At 34.5% G+C, this 22,503-nt stretch overlaps 1 protein-coding gene across 1 annotated transcript in view; it reads right to left on the bottom strand.

Moving 5' to 3' along the window:
* Positions 1-4,727: 4,727 nt before the first annotated feature.
* LOC126970083 (rho GTPase-activating protein 190-like) overlaps positions 4,728-22,503 on the bottom strand; it is a 33,752-nt gene continuing 15,976 nt past the window's right edge. Inside the window, exons 6-18 of the mRNA XM_050815795.1 lie at positions 22,295-22,393; positions 20,923-21,018; positions 20,073-20,163; positions 19,314-19,452; positions 18,002-18,114; positions 17,636-17,736; positions 16,479-16,580; positions 14,209-14,283; positions 12,105-12,240; positions 10,946-11,077; positions 9,473-9,611; positions 7,242-7,449; positions 4,728-6,874 (exon numbers count right to left, since the gene is read on the bottom strand). Coding sequence (XP_050671752.1) covers positions 7,251-7,449; positions 9,473-9,611; positions 10,946-11,077; positions 12,105-12,240; positions 14,209-14,283; positions 16,479-16,580; positions 17,636-17,736; positions 18,002-18,114; positions 19,314-19,452; positions 20,073-20,163; positions 20,923-21,018; positions 22,295-22,393 — 1,422 coding nt within the window. The 3' untranslated portion in view covers positions 4,728-6,874; positions 7,242-7,250. The remainder of the gene's footprint in view (positions 6,875-7,241; positions 7,450-9,472; positions 9,612-10,945; positions 11,078-12,104; positions 12,241-14,208; positions 14,284-16,478; positions 16,581-17,635; positions 17,737-18,001; positions 18,115-19,313; positions 19,453-20,072; positions 20,164-20,922; positions 21,019-22,294; positions 22,394-22,503) is intronic.

Below are 22,503 nucleotides of genomic sequence, written 5' to 3'. Positions count from 1 at the left end.
AAGTTTGGCGAATTTGACGATTACTTGTTACGATATAATGTTCAATTATTACCTTTGAATTTATTTTTAATCAGATCAATTCAATTTACATCAGAATCCGGTCTACTACTGGCGCTTTTTTAAGGGAATAATGAAAAAATATTGAATCTTCTCAATCAGTAGATTTACAATAACCGTTCGGCACACGTAAAAAACACAATATATACGAAACGATTATTTGTTCGATATTATGATACGCGTCTGTCCATCATTGGCATCGATTTTTCTGACATTCGTAAAATTCATTCATTTTTAAACGCAATCAGTGACGCTAACCTCAAGCGGACATTGATACTACTACAGAACTTTCGAGAACCTACAAAATACAATTTCGGACGCACAAACAATAATTAGGAATCACCGAAAACGCCCAATGGCACATATTAGTAAAGCCACATTCCAATAAAACAAAATATAAAAAAAAAAAACAATTTACATAAAAAAACGTACAATATAATGTAATCGCATATCCAACAAAATTATGGCTCTTCCGACCGTAATAAATAAATTATGCAAACTAAAACCATCAAATATACAATATTTACATTTAAATATTTATATAATAGGAATCCATTTTCGAATCGGGATAAGGGTATTTCTTGATTTCTCTACACTGTTGATGCATTCCTTTGGAATGAAGCCACAATTAATGCTTCCCAGCGCAAATTTGTGGCGTTTGTGATTGTTCAAAAGCGGCAATGGATATGTTTAGTAAACGATACTAGATAGAAGCGAAAGATTAATGAAAACAAAGTTCAAAGGACAGTAGGCTCTATGTCACATTTCGATTCATAGTAAAATATAAAAATTCCCTCGTGCCGTTCCCCGTTTTTGGACATTGATATTCGCCGTACCGCTCGCACGCTCGGTATTATTACACGACGCCCGATCGTGCGAGCAGGACGGTTGTTATACGATAATCGTTAAAAACTTACAATTACTTATCTACGCTTAATGGAATAATTTATATTTATCTTATGCACAGTTACATCGTTTTTTAGTATAGAATATTAATTAATGTATAAAAAATAAAAGCGTTATAAGTTAGGAGTAATACAATTGCACAAATTTGTGTAATATTTTGTTAAATAACATTTTACTAATAATACGAGGTTCAAGTACAAAATTGCAAAATTTATGGAATTTTTAAATAGCGCCATCTGCCGGAGCTATACGTAAGCATGATAAAGTAACATAAAATGGTGGTGTATATTGTGTGTTTATTTTTTACATTCACGATTAAACGCTCATTACACAAACCAGAATAAATATAATTTAGTATTTTACCAAAATGCGTATTTGTACATTTTTCGAATTAAAATAATAATTATAATAAATATTTAATTTTCCAGATATAAAAAGTCACGGTCGAGAATCAAGCATGACTGAGATTCTTAAAATTCTAAGTTTTTCTCCGAATATCATTCCCGCTGTACATGTTTTTACAAATAAATAAAATACATAACAAACCTTAGTTCAAATATACATCTAGATAGATTGTGACAGCTGTGAAAACATCGATAAATATTGAGGTTGACAGTTAACACCTATTTTGAGCAATTCACGCACACTAACACAAATGATATACAAATCGCGAGTGTACGACGTAGCTTGTCACGCACACTAAAGTAATAAACCTGGCCTGTTTTCATCGGTTGTCTAGCAGCAAGAGGATCTATCTAGATGTATAAATTATCTAAGTAATAATCAAAAATATTGCATATTAATACGTGCATATTTATTTATTTAGGCCATTTAGTAAAACAAATTAAAATGAGTGAAATATATTATATGTAAACTTATATTTTAATCATTAAAGCTCTAAAATGAAAAAAATGGTTTAACATTCATTTTATACATATAAAAAATTATATTTTATTCACTGGGTTTAGAGTTTATTTGTTTGTTTATTTAGGATTCAAATTTAAAAAACACAGGAAGGTTTGCATTTTACGACTAAACAACTTTTCGCTAGTTGCAGAAAGCATCCTTAAAATTAATGTTTCATTATATCACATGCTTTGTCTGTCAAAATGAAAAAAAAAGTGACGGAATATAATAGTATTTAATGGAACATTAACTTTAAAGATGCTTTCTGTAACGAGCGGTTAAACATTAAAATGATTCAATGAGTGACGTGAAATAGCTACACATTACATGAGTAAAATATAGAAAAAAGATACAAAAACAAAAAAGCTGCCAAATAAAAAACAGAGATCCATTATTACATTACCTATAAAAAAAAAGTTTCGAAAACTAAACTTTATACAAAGAGTATAATTATGAGTTAAGGTGCTACTAAAGATTAAACGTATGTATGTAACAATTCGGTATTCGGCCATCATTTAATCCCACGGGATAAAATAGTAATAGGGCCACAGTTTTTGGAAAAATACTTTGATAGTCATCAACGAGGGTACACAAAATATAAGTCATTTTTCTCTCTCTTGTACAGTTAGCCATTTTTCAGTTCCCACTGTTAAAAATTCACTGACGAAAGTAGATTAAAACTTGCGGCAATAGCTGATATTATAGGAACCATTTTTGACATGGCAAGATAACAGAATATTGCCTTGTTACACCGCGACCCAGGGCCGTAACATATAGCTAACTTCATCAGCATCATCATCGTTAATAGTTAACTGATGTTATTAGCAACAAACTGACACCATCACATAAAACTTCATATAAGTCGGTTGTATTTAATCGTAACCAAGGGACCGAAAAAAAATCTAAAAACGTCTAATTTAACTTAATTCTGTTCTATTTTAACCGATTTTTTTTCATCAACGTCTTGTTGAATAAACCGATTAAGAACGATTTCTTTCCATTGCGTTTGTCCATAGCACAGTTTATATTTTGTGATATTTACAATGACGTCCTTTACACAAAAGGGCATACCAATCGCAGTCTGATAGCGGAACTGGAAAGGTGTGCTTAAAGACAATGAAAGCACACTTCTCTCCTTAGTAGTGTGTCAACTTTCACTGTCCAAATTAAACCTGAGCTGAATATATGTAAAACATTTATTGAAGCTCATTATTGATCAAGAATATTTTAAACAACTGGAGTGGATGCGGCAATGTAAGGATATAGCAGTGGATGCGGCAATGTAAGGATATAGCAGTGGAAACTTATTATAGTTTAATTTGTGGCATGTTCCATGTTACAGCATTGATTTTATCCGACATGATTTGTCTATATGTATAGAACGTAATTGGATATTTATCTAATACTTGTTTAACAATACTGCACGGAACAAGAATACGGTCTAAATTTTTAATCGACACTTGTGGAGTTTACACGTTAGTAATATCGTATGAAGTTTACACTGTGGCTTTGCTGCCCAAGAACCAACTTTATAACTACTAATAAGTACTCTTAAGTTAAGAAAGAGGTAAAAAAAATGATTTTCAAAAAGGAAGAACTCATTTTAAAATAACATTAACGTTTCTTATTTTGATTTTGGTTCATATTATACGCGGCATCGTTATATTTTTAAAATATACTAGTTGCTACTCGTAGTAGTCCGTAGCTATACATACAGACAAACAGACAAAAACTCTATAAAACTTTTTTGGATCCGCATTCATTGTATAGCACAAAGAAACTGTTCTTTCTCAAATCTATATGAAAAAATATAGTATCCTGTGTGTCTCACAATTGTGACCAGCTGTGACAAGGACGGGGAGGGGTCAAAAATTTCATAAAATTCGTGTGACGTAATGTATGGATAGCCCCTTAAGCAATAAAAATTAACTATGAAAACGGCAAAATGAAAACATTACACAAATATCACTCTTGTTGGAAATTTCATCATATTTGGTCTCAATCTAAAATACATGTATCCAAAGTGGGTCAGAATAGGAAGTGTCCTTCACCTACAATGGATGAAAAGTATTTTATATAAATAACTATATCAATAAGAAAAATTATATACCAATCGAAAGTATCATCATTATACATTAACAAACAGACTCACAACAACGCTAAAAAATTATCTGAAGCAAAACTCTGTCTACGCCTCTATAGGCAGTTTTAATTCAGTTGTGTTTCGACCGCACTTTGAATACAACGCCACGCAATGACAAAGTGTTCAGTGAAAAACTGTCCAAATAACAGCATATCCAAACATAAAAAGGATGGAGTTTCAGGTAAAATGCCCCTTTTAATTAACAAAATGATGTAACTCTACGTTTTTTATCATTTTACTAAATAATTACATTTCAATAGCTAAAACAGAATGTTCTTGACTCGTGTTCACGTGTTGTAGTGTTACTACTTCTAATGAGCATATATACAATAGATTTTGAACATAAATGCGACGAAATAAAGTGTTAATTTGAATGAATATATTAATATCATCTGTATAAGAAAATGTATACATATATGTATACATATAGGTATATATACCTACAACGCCACTCGTACATTTATGACGACCTTTTAATAGGCGATTGGGAGTCTAGTTGTAATAGTACGACAATTTCATTAAGCCAATATAATAAGCAAACATCAGATTGATAATTATAACCTTGACATAAATATAATATTATATTAAATTTGATATAAAACAATTTTCATCCTTTAAATGTATCAGACGCTGCCCATCTTAGACTATAAGTGATATATAAATATATATATATATATATATATATATATATATATATATATATATATATATATATATATATATATAAAAAAAAAAGACGTATAAATTAATCGGACTAAACAATTACGTTACGTGAAGAAGCTTTAATTTGTGCACCATGGAATCATACTAATATTCAATTGAGGCTTAAATTTTTCAAATCAGTACTATTTCTAGCATACCATTAAAGGAATTATAGATATGTTGATCTGTTTCTTCAATCCATCTATGCTGGGAAGACAGTGTGGTATTAATTATAGATAGTTATAACGTACACATGCTACATATAAGTTTACTAAATGGATTTGGACACTGAGATTGACATATTGAAAAGTAATCTTAAATTGAAGTAATCTTGAAATTTAAAGAGATGTTAGAGTTTGTTTGTAGCTAAATCACACAAAATCCTCAAATAAGTTATAAACTAAATCCTTTCACTATACATTAACATTACAACAATATATTATACCGGTTGTTATTATTAACTTTAACATCGTCAAAGCGAACGGAATGCATTTCGAGACCAATTACAACCTTCAATCAATAACGTTCTATATTCACATACAAGGATATATCATCCGCAGTCTGATAGCGTAACGACAAAGTAAGTGTGCTTAAAGATAATTGTAAGCACAGTTTTCTCCTTAGTCGTGTATCAACTGTCACTGTCCGAATCAAATCTGAACTGAATAAATGTTTTACATTGCTGCTTATTGACCAAGAATATATTAAACAACTGGAGTAAATGCAGCAATGTGTAGATATAGAAGCGTATTATGGTGTTATTTGTGGAATGTTCCATATTTTGGCTTTCTTTTTATACGACGTGATTTGTCTATATGTATAGAACGCCATTGCCTTCAATCAACAATATTAACAGAAAATTATTCACGTTTGTATTACTTATTTTATAATATATAACGGAGTATTTCAATCACAGCCAAAGAAATTACGTTTCATATTAATGCAGTTATATAGATACGCTATATACTAACAAAACAGAAAAAAATATTGACGATAATACACTGACACGTGAAATGATGTAAAAAGGATGGCACGTTTAAACTTTAGGAAATAAAAAAAGACCGACTTCAAAAACTAAAAATTATGAAATAATTTTAAATATTTAATTTAATGCACCTCTTATACAAACCTGATACCTTAAATAAAAATAAAATACTATTATTAAGTCGATGCCAAGCGTAATCTACCTACACTCGCCGCTCTGTTACTGTATTGTGCCCCAAACATTTGACTAAAAGACGACGTATTAAAAAAAATATGTGATATTTAAAATATTTTGATGAAGATTCTAAGGACAGCAGTGAATGATTTTCGTCAGTAGTTTTATTTCTTTGTTTCAATACAATATTGTGAAAGGAATAAATTTTTTATAACTAAAAACTATAAAAAACATCTCAACAGATTGGTATTATTATAATTTTTCCGATACTATTGTTGATTGAATTATTTCTACAAAGTACGTACATTTGTCACGACTTTCTAGTGAAGACAGATGAACACCAAGAATACAATTTTAAATTATTGCATGTTTATTGCATCGGTATAAAATCGCACAATATATAATTGTTGCTCAATATTTGAGTAAAACTGTGCGAGTATCATAGGAAAACGAAATGACGGTATCATTCGCATATTATCTTCCAAAAAGCGCGTCCATGTTTCAACAATATTTCAGTGAGGATCGTAAAAAACCGATAATATAGCTACATTAAAAACACGGCCTAAAACATTCAGCCGAGAACACTTACAAAAACTCCATTAATATACACTGATCATATTATATATTTGTGCTCAATTCTTACAGTAACCGCTCCATAGTCCGGTTCGTGAACCGTCCGCGGCGACATTCCCTTATATAAAAACGTTTAAAAAAGCGCTAACATCGATACGCAAGCCATACGCAATATATCAAAGCTATGATATGACAACACCTGTAAAAAATAAATATATCGTACGAATAACCTATCACCTTGTCCGTTCATATCACGAGACCTTCGGGACACGTATACCGTATATCGCACTTAGTAAAGCCTATAATCGCGTGTAAACAGCGGGTTCGTGCACTAGGGTGACGCGTGACGACACATGTCCCAGTCTGACGTCAGCCGGCGAGGGACGTCAGACGTCGTCCATCACAAATGCAACATGCATTGTGGGTTCCTGGAATAAAAAAGCTCAGTTAAGACTTTAAGCATTGTTATGTGTGAAAAGGAAACTACAAAACGTTAAGATGTACTTTCCTTTTCAACAACAAGTGTTCCAAATGGATGTCGATTAGGCTTCGGACCCAGGAATTGCTATTTTAACGAAATATTGAAACATTTCAAAGGCTCCTTCATAGGTCTTGGTATTAAATTTTACAATAAAATACCAGACAGTTTACTAGGACGCCGGTACGCGTTTTTTACTGCGCCAACGGCCTTCTGTCCGTCGAGCTGTCGATTAATTTTCCAAGGTAGACGTACTCGTCAACAATTTCGAGATTTCAGTCCCAACTGTTACTGTGTTAAATTGGTGATCGACTCACCCCCGTTCCTCACACCATGACGAAGGCCTCCTGCCCCCGGAACAGGAAGGGGTGCTGGTCGATCATGGTCTGCACGATGTCCTCGAGGTAGGGCCGCGTCATCTCGAAGCGGCCCATGTCCGAGAACTGCACGGGCAGCAGCGTGGGCCACCAGCAGATCGCCAGGTTCTTGCTGTCCATTGAGTTCAGCTTCGCGTTGTCCGCCACTCTGGAACAATCATTCAGGTTAAGGTGCGTACAACTTACGCACGGCAAACCATTGGCTCGTGCATTGTCGCACCCGAACGTACCGCGGGGTGAACCACTCGCTGTTGATTTTTGAGACCGCATCAAAAGAGCTTCTGTCGATCGCTCAAGCACAGTTGGAACGGTTGTGGTTTTGGTGAATTGGCTTGCAAGGCGAATACGTAAAAATCGACAATTAACAATTAAAGTGACTGTTTTGATAATTAAAGTTGACATTGACTATTTTGACTCGGGTCGAAGATGGGCTCGCGCGGTTGCTGCGCGTAATTTGTACCTACCAGACTGCCCCCATATAGATAATGTTTACAATGTTTTTAATTCCAATCTGTGGTCCATTAAATTAGGATTTTGTTTACAATATCATGAATTTTTTTTCTAAAATCTTATAAACTTTATCTTTAATGAAACAAATTCGCAAGAAACTATAGTGCAATAAAGTCGTGCGCGACTGACCCACGGGGTGACAGACGGTGAAATAAGACTACTGAAATAATGCCCTGCGCAATACAATGCAGTGCGCTCAAGATTAAAGAAAAACCCAGAAACTCGGAGCGGCATTACAACTGCGCTGGCTCTCACCTTGAGACATAATTTCACTAGCTACGGCACCCTTCAGACCGAAACACAGTAATGCTTAAACATTACTCTTTCACGGAAGAAATAGGCACCTTTGTAGTACCCATAATCTAGCCGGCATCCTATGCAAAGGAGCCTCCCACAACTAACTAATAACAAAAAATAAGTACTGCAGTTACATCAATCTATCCAAACTGTATATAATAGAGGTATTATGCGAACATTTTTTCAATGAATAAATTTTCAATCACAAGTAATGGCCGCTTATGAGCAAGACACATGGACTAGCCATCGCTTCCCTTGACTATATTTTAGGGGAGGCCACGACGCCAAATCAAATTACAGCATTGTTAACACACAAAAAATAGTAAAATTTTCAGAACGGAATCGAGAGAAGCACATTTCGAAGAAAGCATAAGAAGAATTTCCTTTGATTAACGCGAGTGTTGGGAAGCATTAAGTGCTCAACCGACCGTCAACGCTGACGTCGATCAAGCGCAGCGATAACTATGAAAACATTCACTAGTGAAATTTTTTATTGAATTTATAGTGAAATGACTCGTTGTGCAGTTCCTCATTGTTGTGGAGTGAGACACCATGTTTTTCCCAAAGACATAAAAATAAAATTTGCTAAAAAGGGCCCACGAAACACGCAGGATGAAATTGCTAACTTGAAATGCCTTAAAATGTTTATTTCAAGAGCAGCCGATCAGTTACCTCTCTGAGGGAAGAAGATACAAAGTAAAAGGCATTTCACCTGAGGCCGAAATAATAATAATTATATCTTTATTAAAAGGTACTATATGAAAACAATAATATATGAATAAAGTACAATAATACAATACAATTAAATTTTAAAATTAAATAAAATTAAAATACAATATCAACTAAATGAGATAGGTCTGCAGAGGCAACACAGGCAGTGCCTAATTCAATTGCAACCCAAACATCATACATGTGACGGTTGTTTTCTACAGATGCTGCTGGTAGATGATGAAATGGTACACTATTACTACACGGTTCGCTTCCCGGTAGGTGCAAGCATTTATATGATGAATATGGATGTTTGTTTCCGAGTCATGGATGTTTAAACGTATTTAATATGTATGTTTATATGAATTTATGTATGTTTAAGTAAGTATATTGTATTAAATATATCATTGTCTTGTAACTCATAACACAGGCTATATTTGCTTAACTTGGGGCAAGATAATTTGTGTAAAAGTGTGTCAATATTATTATTATTAGTTTTCAACAAAACTTCAAATAAAATGACAGGGAACAAGCTATGAAAGCGCCATCTCCGATCATCTTTGACCGATCGGCCCCATTACATTAGTTTTAATCCTTTAAAAAGTGTTTCATTTAAAAGCACGATAGAAGTTAAAAGGTCCGGTGGCAGGCGTTACCTGGCGAAGTGGTTGAGCAGGTAGTCCAGTGTGGCGCGGGAGACAGGCGTGAGGGCCGAGTTGAGCAGAGCCCGGAGAGCCAGCAGCCGCCAGCTCCTGTCCTTCAGCTCGACCCCGCCCGCTATACAGCCGCGCATCGCTGACGAATATCGACAAAGATGTCACATGAAAAGGATGTATATTGCTAGTTTTTCATTACCAAAAAAATTAAGAGCTATATCTAATATATAAAATTCTCGTGTCGCAGTGTTTGTAGTTAAACTCCTTCGAAACGGCTTGACCGATTCTCATGTGAGTGCATATTGGGTAGGTCTGAGAATCGGACAACATCTATTTTTCATCCCCCTAAATGTTAAGGGTGGTCCACGCCAATTTTTCTTTTAATTTTTTTACATTTTTTTTTAAATTGTTTGATTATGAGTCACCATTAAAAAATACATACAATATCAAATTTTCACATCTACGATCAACAGTTACTTTTGTATCGCGATTTTAATATCGGTAATACAACGTTTGCTGGTTCAGCTAGTAGTATATAAATATAGGTACATCATAGATTATTTATACATCTAGATAGACTGTGACAGCTGGGAAAACTTCAAAATTGATGGTTAACCTCTATTTTTAGCAATTATTTTTTTTTTAAATTAAAATAGGATGTGAGATCACTCATTGAAAATAAAGAACTACTAATCCTAATACCATTCCAAAAAGTATGCCTCCAACCTAAGAAGAACGGGCGCAACAAACTCTGCGGGCTTCTTATTTTTTTCATTTAAAATACACGCACACTAACACAATTCGCGAGTGTAGCTTGTCAAGTACATTAAAGTAATAGTCTAGTAGCAAGAGGCTCTAAATAGACGTATAAATTATTATCTAAGGAAATAAGGGTTAAAAAGCCACTTACATTGCAATTTAATTGACATTTAGTGGCATTCATCAAACGCACACATTGCATAGAGAATGTATCAATTTAAAACATACGGGCTGTTTGCCGAAGTTCATCTACTATGCACCTATTTTGCGTGAACAGCGTTTAGCAGGTTATCAGACTAGCATCGCCCGGATAGGAGTCAACAAACCCTTACATCACAGATGCTCTAAAGATTTTATGTGCTCATTATTTGTTTCGCAATTAGTACAGTAACTGTAGAACTGACTGTACTGCCGTGCTTGTGGAACTACCACCACACAGGTTTGCTGCTTGACAACTGATGAAAACAGGGCAAGTTTATTACTTTAGTGTGCGTGACAGGCTACGTCTTACACTCGCCATACGCATATTACTTTGTGTCAGTGTGTGTGTGTGTGCATTGCTCAAAATACAGATTAACTGCCAACCTCTAAAAACGATGTGGATTGTGAACAATTGAACTAGTGTAAATTCTAGTGTTTTTACATTTAATAATGTGCAGTAACGCAAATGACCACAGTGAAAACATAAATGTCGAAAACGGTCTCGTCACTCACCAGCTATATCCTCCAACTGCGCCATGCTGGCCTCATCAAGTAGCGGCGGCAGTTTCTTCGAGAAGAAGTCCTTGAGCGCTGTCGCCACCGCGTTCACTGGTATGTCTAGCGCGTCCATATCCACGTTGGGATCTAAAACGAATTAGTTTCTGGTTCACTCTTTTGTTACTTCAACCTTATAACATTCCATTTAGTGTGTTATAACATTTTGTTTTTATGACAATACGGGACGAGACGAGCAGGACGTTCAGCTGATGGTAATTGATACGCCCTGCCCATTACAATGCAGTGCCGCTCAGGATTCTTGAAAAGCCCAAAAATTCTGAGCGGCGCTACAACTGCGCTCGTCACCTTGAGATGTTAAGTTTAATTTGCCCAGTAATTTCACTAGCTAAGGCACCCTTCAGACCGAAACACAGTAAAGTTCACACATTACTGCTTCACGGCAGAAATAGGCAGCGTTGTGGTACCCATAATAATTTAGCCGGCATCCTGTGCAAAGAAGCCTCCCATTAATAAACATGTGTTTTAATATTGCCAATTGCTATATTTTATTTAAAATTAAATAAGATTCCCAAGACTTCCTATTGACAGGGGGGAAGTGCGTTCGCTCGTTGTCGATGACAATTTGACAGATATCAATTTCTTATAATATGTAATTAGAACTGGAGTAGTATTACATTTTGTCAGTTAAAGGCATCCAACCGTATCTAGCCATGACCGAGCTTAGAATGGGTCGCAATAAACCCTTTCGTCACCGACCAACACCATCAATTCTAACAAAACTTCCCCACCAAGGGCCTCGAGACTACGCTAGTCGGCCTAGGATTATCAGGCCTTAGTTACTATCGAATTGGCGCCAGATGAGAGACCAACGCATTATCCATAATCGTGTGATACACTTATGATTCATTTGGTCTTTCCGATTACCTTCATAACTCTGTCATAGTTTGGCAAAAAAATAGCGGGGAGACGTCTTAGTGGGTTACCCCCTTATTCATAATAGTCTGCTAACTTAAAGCATTGCTAATTCTCACTCTGTCTTCTTTTATTGACCTAAGTCAAAATGAGAAAAAACACTCCTAAGCGGCTGTTTAAAGTTAGTGGACCATTATGAATAAGGGGGTAAGTGTTTGTGTTGGAACGTGGGGTGCGTTACCCTCGTGGAACTTGGTGAAGAGCATGTCGACGTGCGCGCGGTTGCCGGGAACTCGGTAGAGTCCCTCCGACGCCAGCCCCTCGCGCTCGATGAACTGCACGCACTTCTCAACGAACAGCGGCACCCCGTGCGATCCCTGCCGAATATTTATTATGTCACATCGATACATATGTAATAAAAAATACATTCCTACTTTTCTTAGTAACCATTACATTTGAATTTTGCGGCGCTCCGTATATAGCCGGATGCGGTACGACAATTTTTTAACAAAACATGTTACAAAAAATGTTAGCAAAACAGTCCGTCCGCTGCACCTGTTTTTGAAGAAGACTTAACTGCTGTTCTAGCAATAGTAGATTTAGTTATCAAAAAAAGAAAAAATAATAGATTCCGGGCCGCACCATACCTGCAATCACATTCGTTGAATATTTAAGAATAAAAATTTGATATAAACCAATTATTGATTAATAGGTTCGGTATGAAAAACTTTTTTCGATGCTCAGGAAGCGATTTTCAAGAGTAATTTTATCAAATAATATATTCTCAACGGATATCAAAAATAATGTAGAGCAATGATGTGATGTGATTAGGAGTGCCTATACGCTACAAATATAACATCTCAAAAAACCAGCCTTTCTGTTATCAGTTGTATAAAAAAACAAAGTATTTCTATATTCGACTCCATCTCAAAAAAAAATCAAAAAGAATTATCGCTAGCTACGAATGATACGTCTTCATTCAGTGAACGCTCACATATTATGCGTTAAAGCCCTCCCCGCAGGTGAATGCGGGGGATGTTATCCATTTCTCGTGGTAAGCATGGAAAGATAGTTAGATATAGATATTTAACAAAACTGTTAAGCCACGTTCCTAATCTATTTATAAAACATGTTTTTGTATAATCAAACACGAAAACACGGCGCAGCGGACGCGGCTCTAGACTGTCAAAGCAGCAAACATCATTTATGAATAGATGTGTTGTCAATATCAGCAATGAGATGTTTCTAATCTGTGGTTTGAAGATATATTACACTTGACATGATTGCAGGTTATAAAATGCATTATGTGAAAAGATTTAATTAAACAATCAAAATTAATACACAAATAAAATTTGAAAAACAACAAAATTTTATTAACGATGTGGGATTCGAACCCACGAACTCCGGCGTTCCGTGCCGGTGCTCTAACCAACTGAGCTAACCGTTCGAGTACCGCCTCATTATAAAATTCTGTTTGCTTTGTTCAACTCTCAGGTCAATCAAAATTAATTAATAAAGAGTTGGCCGATCCTTAAAACTGTCTTATAATATGTATTATATTGAATGATACACAATCCAATGTTGTACATCTTTAGATCTAGCATTTTCTCTAGCTGTCATATGGAAAAAGTTTCAATCTGATATCTCATACCAAGGTATTATACATATTATAATCGATATTAGCCAATATGCCAAAACGGAAAGTTAGCGGTAAAGTTTTCTCGAAAGCGAAATTTGTTATATTATATATTACACATATTATAGGCAACTGATGAAACCATGTCAGGTATATTTACACTTTAGTGAGCATGACAAGCTACGTCTTACACTTGCGATTTGTATGTTAACTTTGTGTTTGTGTGTATGCATTGTTCAAAATAGAAGTTAACAGTCAACGTCAATTTTGTTTCGACGTTTTCACAGGTGTCATAGTCTATTTAGACGTAAAAATGATATAAGGGTATTAGTATAAGTATAAAAGATATAGCTCATCATTGATACAACAACAATACGGTCCTTATAATAGAATATCTACAACATTCTATGATATCAACGATCATGACGTTGACATTTTTCACGACAATTTCACACTTACCACTTTATAATTATTTACATTGTATAGTTTCTAGAATTAAGGTTTATTACTAAGTTACTTAATTTCTTAATAATTAAAATGTTGAATGTAACTAATTAGAATAACCAACCCAGAATTAGTATGTAAGTGCAAATCAATTGTTAATGTTGAGTTATTGTTGGTACATCTTAAATAAATAAATAAAAAAAAAATGGTCAACAAAAAAGAAACATAATACATAATAGGTGATAGATAGGTAAATATCACGAACCTGTGGTCCCCAATTCTGCGCAACCGTAGTGTTCGCCACTTGCGCCGCATTTTTCTTTTCCTTTTTCGTTAACTCCTACAACGAAATCAGTCAAGATACGTTATCATAATCTGTATATATAAAAGAGAATGTATGTTTGTATGTTCCCTAATAAGTCCTAAACTATTCGACCGATCTCAATGAAATCTTTTGTAATAGATTCGTTGAAGCTCAAGGAAGGTTTACATATATAATTTATATGGCAAAACAACGTTTGCCAGGTCAGGTAGTAATAACAATAAAATAACATTTTTAAAACAATATATACGATTAATTATAATTATTTACTGAAGTAACACCCTCATTAGGCGCGACTTGAGGGTAAGTCAGATTTTAAGAAGATGAAGGTAACTAAGCGTTACATCCGTCGGAAGAAATCAATTAAAACAATTTTTTAGCCTATTAAGTCTAATGGTTTCAAATTTTTATTACTACTTTTGTAATAAACAAATTAGTTGTAAAGTTTTCAGAAATTATCTGATGTTTGCGACTACTTTAATATTCAATAACAACATAATATTGACATCAAATTATCTTTATTTGCAGGAGAAGTTAATAATAATATGGTGTTGTTGGTTTATAATTAACAGGTTCTCATATCCTAACCCAAAAGGCACACAAACTTATAATACTGGAATACAAACTCTGTCGACGTTTTAAATTATAATATAATAACAAACTTTATTTCACAAAAAACAGAGTTTCACAACACTTAAATATATATGTACTACGTCTTAAAAATTAACTTAAATAAAATACAGTGTTGAATTGAAACTCTGATACCCATGATAAGATCTAACTTGTGTTATGGGTACCAGTGTTTGCGTAAATCAATTTATATTGGTTTACGCAAACAGAATAAACAGTATGTACGCAATAGTATTTTTTAGTTTTATAAATTACATATCTTGAGGAGATCTTCAGTTTCTGTGTATATTTTTGATAGGAGCCATTTATTAACAACGGATTTACATGAAAATTTTGCAAGAGGATATATGTGACATTGTTGATTTATTTTATTATAGAGATGACTTGCGATTACTTGATGATGTCGACTGGCTAGATTATGTTACAATTATATACTAAACTATACTAAACAGATATACATTTACCAAAACAAACTTAACGTCAATCATACAATAATTATAACTTCGTCGGCAAATTCATTTTAATTTATAATATAATAGTAATATATTATATTGATCTCAGGCTAAGTTAATATTATGAACATGTATTTTAACATATATTGACATGTGCTAATCTAACCTTCAATTTCATTCAACCATTCCATTTCAAACTTTCTATGACTGGAATAAAAGTGGCAGGCGCGTTACGGTTAGCGATTGACAATCGGTTATCGACTATGTACCTATCTCGAATATCCCGCCCGTCGGAAGGTATTCTTTCGTACCGAAACACTTAACTTCATCATCTTCCTCATATACCAAACACCTTTAAATGTATTTCGTATGTTTATTATTATAGACAGTCACTCAAAGAAATGTAAAGAATTCATTTTCGGTACATTTATGAAAATTTAATATACGTTAACAAAAATCGTCATATTTAAGCCCTTAATAGTGATTTTTAACACAATTGTTGCATTGCTTGTAACTAATTCTAGTAGGCTTCATAAGATACATAAATATAATACGCTTTAAAGGTAAATATTTTTAACATTTATAATAAATTCCCAGTCGCTGTTCGGGCATTATCTATAAATAAAATTAAATGCTTTATTAAAAAATGACTCTGTCGTAAATCGTATTACTCCATAGCTGAATATCTATCGATCGGACAACCTGAGATTAGATTACGATTTAGCAGTAACTTTTGTAATATTATTATTTTGTATAAATTTCTTCTCTCTCATAGCGCCATTTCAAATCAAATCAAAATCACTTTATTCATGTAGGTCATGGCAATGACACTTATGAATGACAAAAAAATATTTTTTCATATAGAATCTACCGCTACTTCGTAAAGGGTTGAGGTAATGGGAAGAAGTAGCTCATTGCCACTCTTTTAAATCAAGATTTACATACATTTTCATCGTTTTACAAATAATTCCAACTACAATTTAAGATGTTTAATCACCCATGTTTCCGAAGAGGTTGGTAGTATTTGAACTGACATCAAAAATAATTCCAAAAGAATCAATTTTGAGAAAATAAATGCCTTTTATGTTGGTATAATGAATCAAATTGAAATATATTGTTGTGTGTGTATACCTTGTGCCTCCTGTCAGTTTTAAATACTTGTCTTCTCCTAGAGTCGGCCGCACTCGATGACGAGTTGTCCTGCGGCGGTGGTGTGTACTCTCCCACCAGTAACTGAAAACATGCCAAACATACGCATAATATAGTTTATTCTCAAGGTGATGGGCGCAGTGAGTCTCATGTAAATATGTATTAGAAATTACGTTTAAAAACCGATTTCAAGAAACTATTAAGTATAAAATAACTTAATTATTTTTTTTATTTAATACACCTCTTATTAATACCTTTAATATTTATAAAATACTATTATTTGTTTGTTTCTACCCATTGATAGGTTTGAAGAAAATATACTAATCGAATTGAGAACCTCCTCCATTTTGAAGTTGATTAAAAATAGATCCTGTAGATGATGACACAACTGTAGAGTTGCACAATCATACTAAGATTTATCGTTAGATCGTTATAAAGTATCTAGTGATTTAAATTTGAAGTACCGATTACTTTCACTTTGAGAGTTAGAATGTCATTCATTTTTTGACACAAAGTTAGTTTTATGTTCGACATTTGCAAAATGGGACACTAAGTTCGAACAAAATTGGGAAATTAAAAACTTTCTTTACTTTTTCGAATAAGTAGTTTTTGACTTTCAATAAGTGATATTATATTCTATTTTGAATATAAATATTTGTACACTTTTTTGAAAATCGAATAATCAGATGAAATGTTGATGTCAATTGGCTTTCTAGGAGCGGTGATTTGAGCCCTTTGGATAATTTTCTGTGTCTTTTTTAATGGTCATTTACGATAAATGTTATGCGAACCATCCAGACACAATTGAAGCGTTGAAACGTGTGAAATCAAAGTTGCTATTGACGAGATTCAAGCCGAAACAATCAAAAATGTATTGAAAAATTGGCTTTGTACTGCCGAGTCAGTCGTGGTGATCATATGAATGATGTTCCATTCTTAAATGAGAAAGTTCAACCTTTCCAATAAAACAATCGAATTTTGAAAAAATAATCAGAAGTACCTATATTTTGTAGTCGATTCAAATTTAAAACACTAGAGGCCCACCCATAGGACGGTTTATTTGGGCGTTATTTCGCGAGGCACGGGTTTGAATGTCGCACCATCTATAAATATTAGCAGGCAGCCATGTTCCCCCGTACCTTATACGCCGCGGTGTCGTGGTGTGCGTGCGCATGCGTCACGGGCCTCGTCCGTCGCACGTCTCCGCCTCCCTCCGAACTGCCGTCACTCGACTCGCTCGCTAATAATTTCACATTTTTAATATAGCCTTGTATTTATCCAATGAATTTTATAAACTACATGTTTTTTTCAATAATAATCAACAAAAGAGAATCTCTTAAAAATATATATTTTGTAGCTGAGTGTTATAGCATTAACAATTGGAGGCAATATGAATGACAAACGAATATTTCTTTTTTTTTAATAAGAAATGAATTATATACAAAATTAAATTAATGAATAAAATTATACTATAAATTTCACATTATTTGGAATTATATAATTACCTTTATCTTCTTGCGTCCGCGCTCTGTAGCCTGTGGGCAGCTCGGGAGGTCCCACAAACATTCCCAGTTTTGGAACGCGTGGACTTTGCACGGCGACTAGATTACCCAAAGACCTGCAGAATAGGTATAACGGATTCCATTAATTATGTATCCCAGTGCAAGCCGAAGTCTTTATAATTAGAAAAAGAGAACTTGAACCCACTGAGAATTTTACGCTTCTTGATAGCAATGTTTAATAGAGGTGAACATTTAGGAAGCACAATAAACCCCATCGACATATTTCAACTGCAAACATATTTATATTTTATGTGCAGAATAATATTTAAATATAAGAGAAGAGGTGATTCTGTGCGTTTCAGTCCGCGATCGTGGGCTATGTGTGATCTGTGATGATCCGCAGAATAATTGTAGAGGAAGTGTGAAGCAAGCATTTCTCATCGCCGACGAGAGTCGACTAGATATTGAATAATATCGTGTAAAAAAAAACATATTAATAATAGTTTATCGCGACTAGGACTTGCTCTAGTAAGTTTGTCGTAGCGACAAAAACTATCAAAGATAATGTTTGTTGAGTGATGCTCGCTTGGCGGGAGCTGCCTTTTCTACAGCAGTACGAATAATCACCTGTTACGCTCGCAGCGACAATCGTATCTATCTCTACTATCTTTTTGTTCATAATTTAAAATACTACACGGGCACATTATTTCCGGACCTAGCTGGAATATAAAGCACTTTTCCGTTTCCCTATCACTCCCTCGCTCGTCTTGTTACGTCAGGACGGTTTGCAGTTTAATTACCGTTATGTACATGTTGTGATATTTGTGCAGTGTTTTTAAGTTTTCATTGTTACTTTTTAGACTTTTGTCGTTAACGGTTATGTAGTTTCAATTGTTCTGTGTCGCTATAATATAATTATAATATTACTAGTTGACCCGGCAAACGTTGTTTTGCCATATAAAGTATAATTCACGCGATAGTTTTATAAGTAATAGCCTATGTGTTATTCTGGTGTATAAGCTATATTATTGTAAAGTTTCATCAAAATCCATTTAGTAGTTTTTGCGTTAAAAAAGTTCAAACATACATCCAGACATACAATCTTTCACATTTATAATATAAATAGGATACAATATAAATACTTTTTTTACACAACCCAGATTCTTTCATAGTGTTTTTCATAATAATAATAATAATCAGATCACATAACAACACCTTTACATCAATCAATAGCACAGATATATTTTTAAATTATATTATTAGTGTGCCGTCACCGTCGGCCATGTACCAGGGTAGTATATCCTACAACAGTCACCTCTTCTTGTAGTGCCGGTGCGCGTGGTGCGCGTGTGTCCTGCGCCGGCCGTGCGCCCGCGCCGCGCCGCCTCCCCCCGCTCCCCCCGCTCCCCCCGCGCTGCCCTCGCTCGACCCAGAGCTGTCCGTCTCCGAAAACGCTGAACATTTATTTATTTAAAAAAAATCATCTCATAGTAATGAAAAACTGATCTAAATTGGTATTGTTAAGTTATGCGGTTACTGCTCAAATGAGATAACATATTGTGTTCGAAGTAAATCCATCGAACAGCATTATTTTACAAATATTGCTTAGTAGATAAAATTAATTATTTATGACCATGTGTTGCCTTCACTAAGGCGGTACGCGTATAACCATTGATCAGGCCGATCCGAGTTACCATTTTAAACATTGTAACCAATTAATAGTAGGGATCCACGTACTCACAAGTAGAACCATTAATTAAAGTTATTTAACGTTTCATAGATTAATTCAGTACCTTAAGTAAATAAATATTTTTACCATAACAACCATCTACCCCTAAGTGCACCCTTTTCCAATATGTATAGATCCTGATACATACCTATATGTAACGTGATACATATCACCTCATGATTTTATTCCAAACTCTAGAATATAAGTATTTTTTATGTATATTGATGCATATAAGTGATTTTATTCAGTTTTGCATGCATATAAATAAAATTGCCAAGCTTAAAATGCCTGCTTTGCAAGCTTCATAAATTCCAAATCCATTATAAAAAACTATTTATTGCTTACATGGCTGATGCATCGGTGTCTTGTCGTGTCTCCGATGCCTCCTTAGCCTCGTCATAGAAGGCGCTTCCATATATTCGTTCGTTTCCTTTATCTGTAGAATATTAAATTTTCACAACTGACTAACCTATAAAAATAAAAGGTAAGCGGGGTCTATTTTATGCAATACGACGTCTACGTTCACTATGCGACTATTCTTCGTACAATATCCTGAGCTCAAGCCTTACTTTTTCAAACCCAACGCGAGTTTGACAACTCCTTGTTCACTGGCCTTTTGGTTTTTATTTTTAAATCAAATCAAAATTACACTGTTCAGGTAGCTCAAGGAAATGACACTTATGAATGTCAAATTTTCTTTTCTTTTTACATTTACCGCCACTTCACAAAAAGGTTGAACTTTAATGATTAAAGTCATCATTTACAACTTCATCATTTTACACATCATTTAAACTACAATATATGTAAAGTGATGGAACTAAAATACTCTAACGTCGAATACTTAAAAGTAATTGCCTTACACGAATAATTCAAAAAAATAAATGTAAATTAATACCTAAAAACTTAATTTATTGAGTACTAATGCTGTATCAATCCACACACACCGTAAATAAAGGTATTAAAAATATACTAACTTTAATTTTAAAAACACGAAGGAGAGTTTCTGGTATCAGGATCATTCTGCCACCACAAGTATTTCACTAATAAATACCGAACAGTAAATTATTATACAGTTTGGTTAGTAGTGAGAAAAAGTACTTTGACAACCGCATTGTAAGGGAACGCTGAATTATCAAAGTGGGTATACAATCACTTATATAACAGGCAAGTGAATTTGTTTTGCCAGTTTCGTTACCTGTGCATATTGCGCGTCCAGTTCCGTCTCAGAGCTGACGCCGGAAGGATGGTGATGATGCGCCTGCTGTCCGTGTGACCAGCCCGACCGTTGCGACTGCACACAATATAAACAATTATAATAATATTGACACACTTTTACACAAGTAACTTGCCCCAAATTAGGCACAGCCCGTGCTATGGGTACATAAATACAATTTTTTATGTTTTTTAAGTGATAACACTCACTTCTGGGATTAATACACAAATAAAATTTGAAAACAAAACTTTATGAACGATGCGGGACTCGAACCCACGTCCTCTCGCGTTTCGTGCTTCAATTCTCTCTAAAATATTGGGGTTAAGCAGGTTATCATGTAGATCCTGTAGATGAAGCCACAACCTGAGAGTTGAACAAAGTATACAAGATTTTATGACGATACGTCACTTGAACAGTTAGCTCAGTTGGAAGAGCACGGAACGCGAGAGATCACATCACTCATAAAATTTTTGTTGATGAAATGATTGATTAAAATGACTCTGAAACAAACATCTAATTTCATCATATAAATTTTTGTCCAAGACCTCTAGTTCAGTGGACAGGGTCACTTACAACTGGGCTTTAAAGGTCGTCATGAACCAATTAGATTGTACTTAAAAATATCTTTAGGTAAATTAAAACACAAACTTAATATATCTATAAGACACAAGCGATACAACATCTACTGCATAGATAAGATATTATGTTCTATTGACTTCTTTTATGACCATAGCTTCAAGCCTTTTTGAACTCGCAACCTTGAGTCGACAATGCAGGGTTCGCTGCTCTTTATAAGTATGCACACTGCATTGACTTGAAAGCAACACATTCAGATAGTAAGTATGACCTACAATCATGACGCTTGCAAATACGTTGAAAAATAGGACTCCTAAAAAGCCCTGGAATTGCCATAAATATTCCGTTATAAGTGCTAATAGTTTTAACTGCAGTATTGCTGTCATCTCTTTCTCTGGTCTGGCGCACCCCATTATCAGGTCAAACCATTTGACCGCGTGCAACACAGAGCTGCGTACAGAGTGGCCTTACGTACAGACCTCGCCTTATTGTGTGTCTTCTACCGAATTTATCACAGGGAGCTGCTTTACCTGATTTCTGCCACCGAATTCCATCTTCGCACGACACGCCACAAATAAGGATATCATCCTCACAATCTGGATGTGTGGTGTTTCAAGTTTTGAGTTTTCAAGGAACTTTCTTCCACACACAACCAAGCTGTGGAATGAGCTATCTTATGCGCTGTTTCCGAGACGATATGGGAGACAATATGAGACGACATATACACCTTCATAGAAAAATCCTTCTCTAACATTAACAAAAATTTTTTTTAAATTACCTTTCTATCTCTCGTGTGGGGTTGTGAGGGTCCAATTGTGATGTGCTGCAGTGCGTCGCTCACCATGGAGAAGTTATTCATGTCCAATTTTCCTGGTTGCTGGGAAACATACAATAGATATTTATTTGTTTATTCGGAAACCCAATAAACGCACACTTATAAACATAAACAACTTACAAAAAAATGAAAAAATATATCTAAGTGTACAG

The sequence above is a fragment of the Leptidea sinapis genome, chromosome 20 (assembly GCF_905404315.1).
Source record: "Leptidea sinapis chromosome 20, ilLepSina1.1, whole genome shotgun sequence".
NCBI classification, from domain to species: Eukaryota; Metazoa; Arthropoda; class Insecta; order Lepidoptera; family Pieridae; genus Leptidea; species Leptidea sinapis.
The sequence above is the reverse complement of the archived record's forward strand: the minus strand, read 5'-3'. Positions and strand labels throughout refer to the sequence as shown.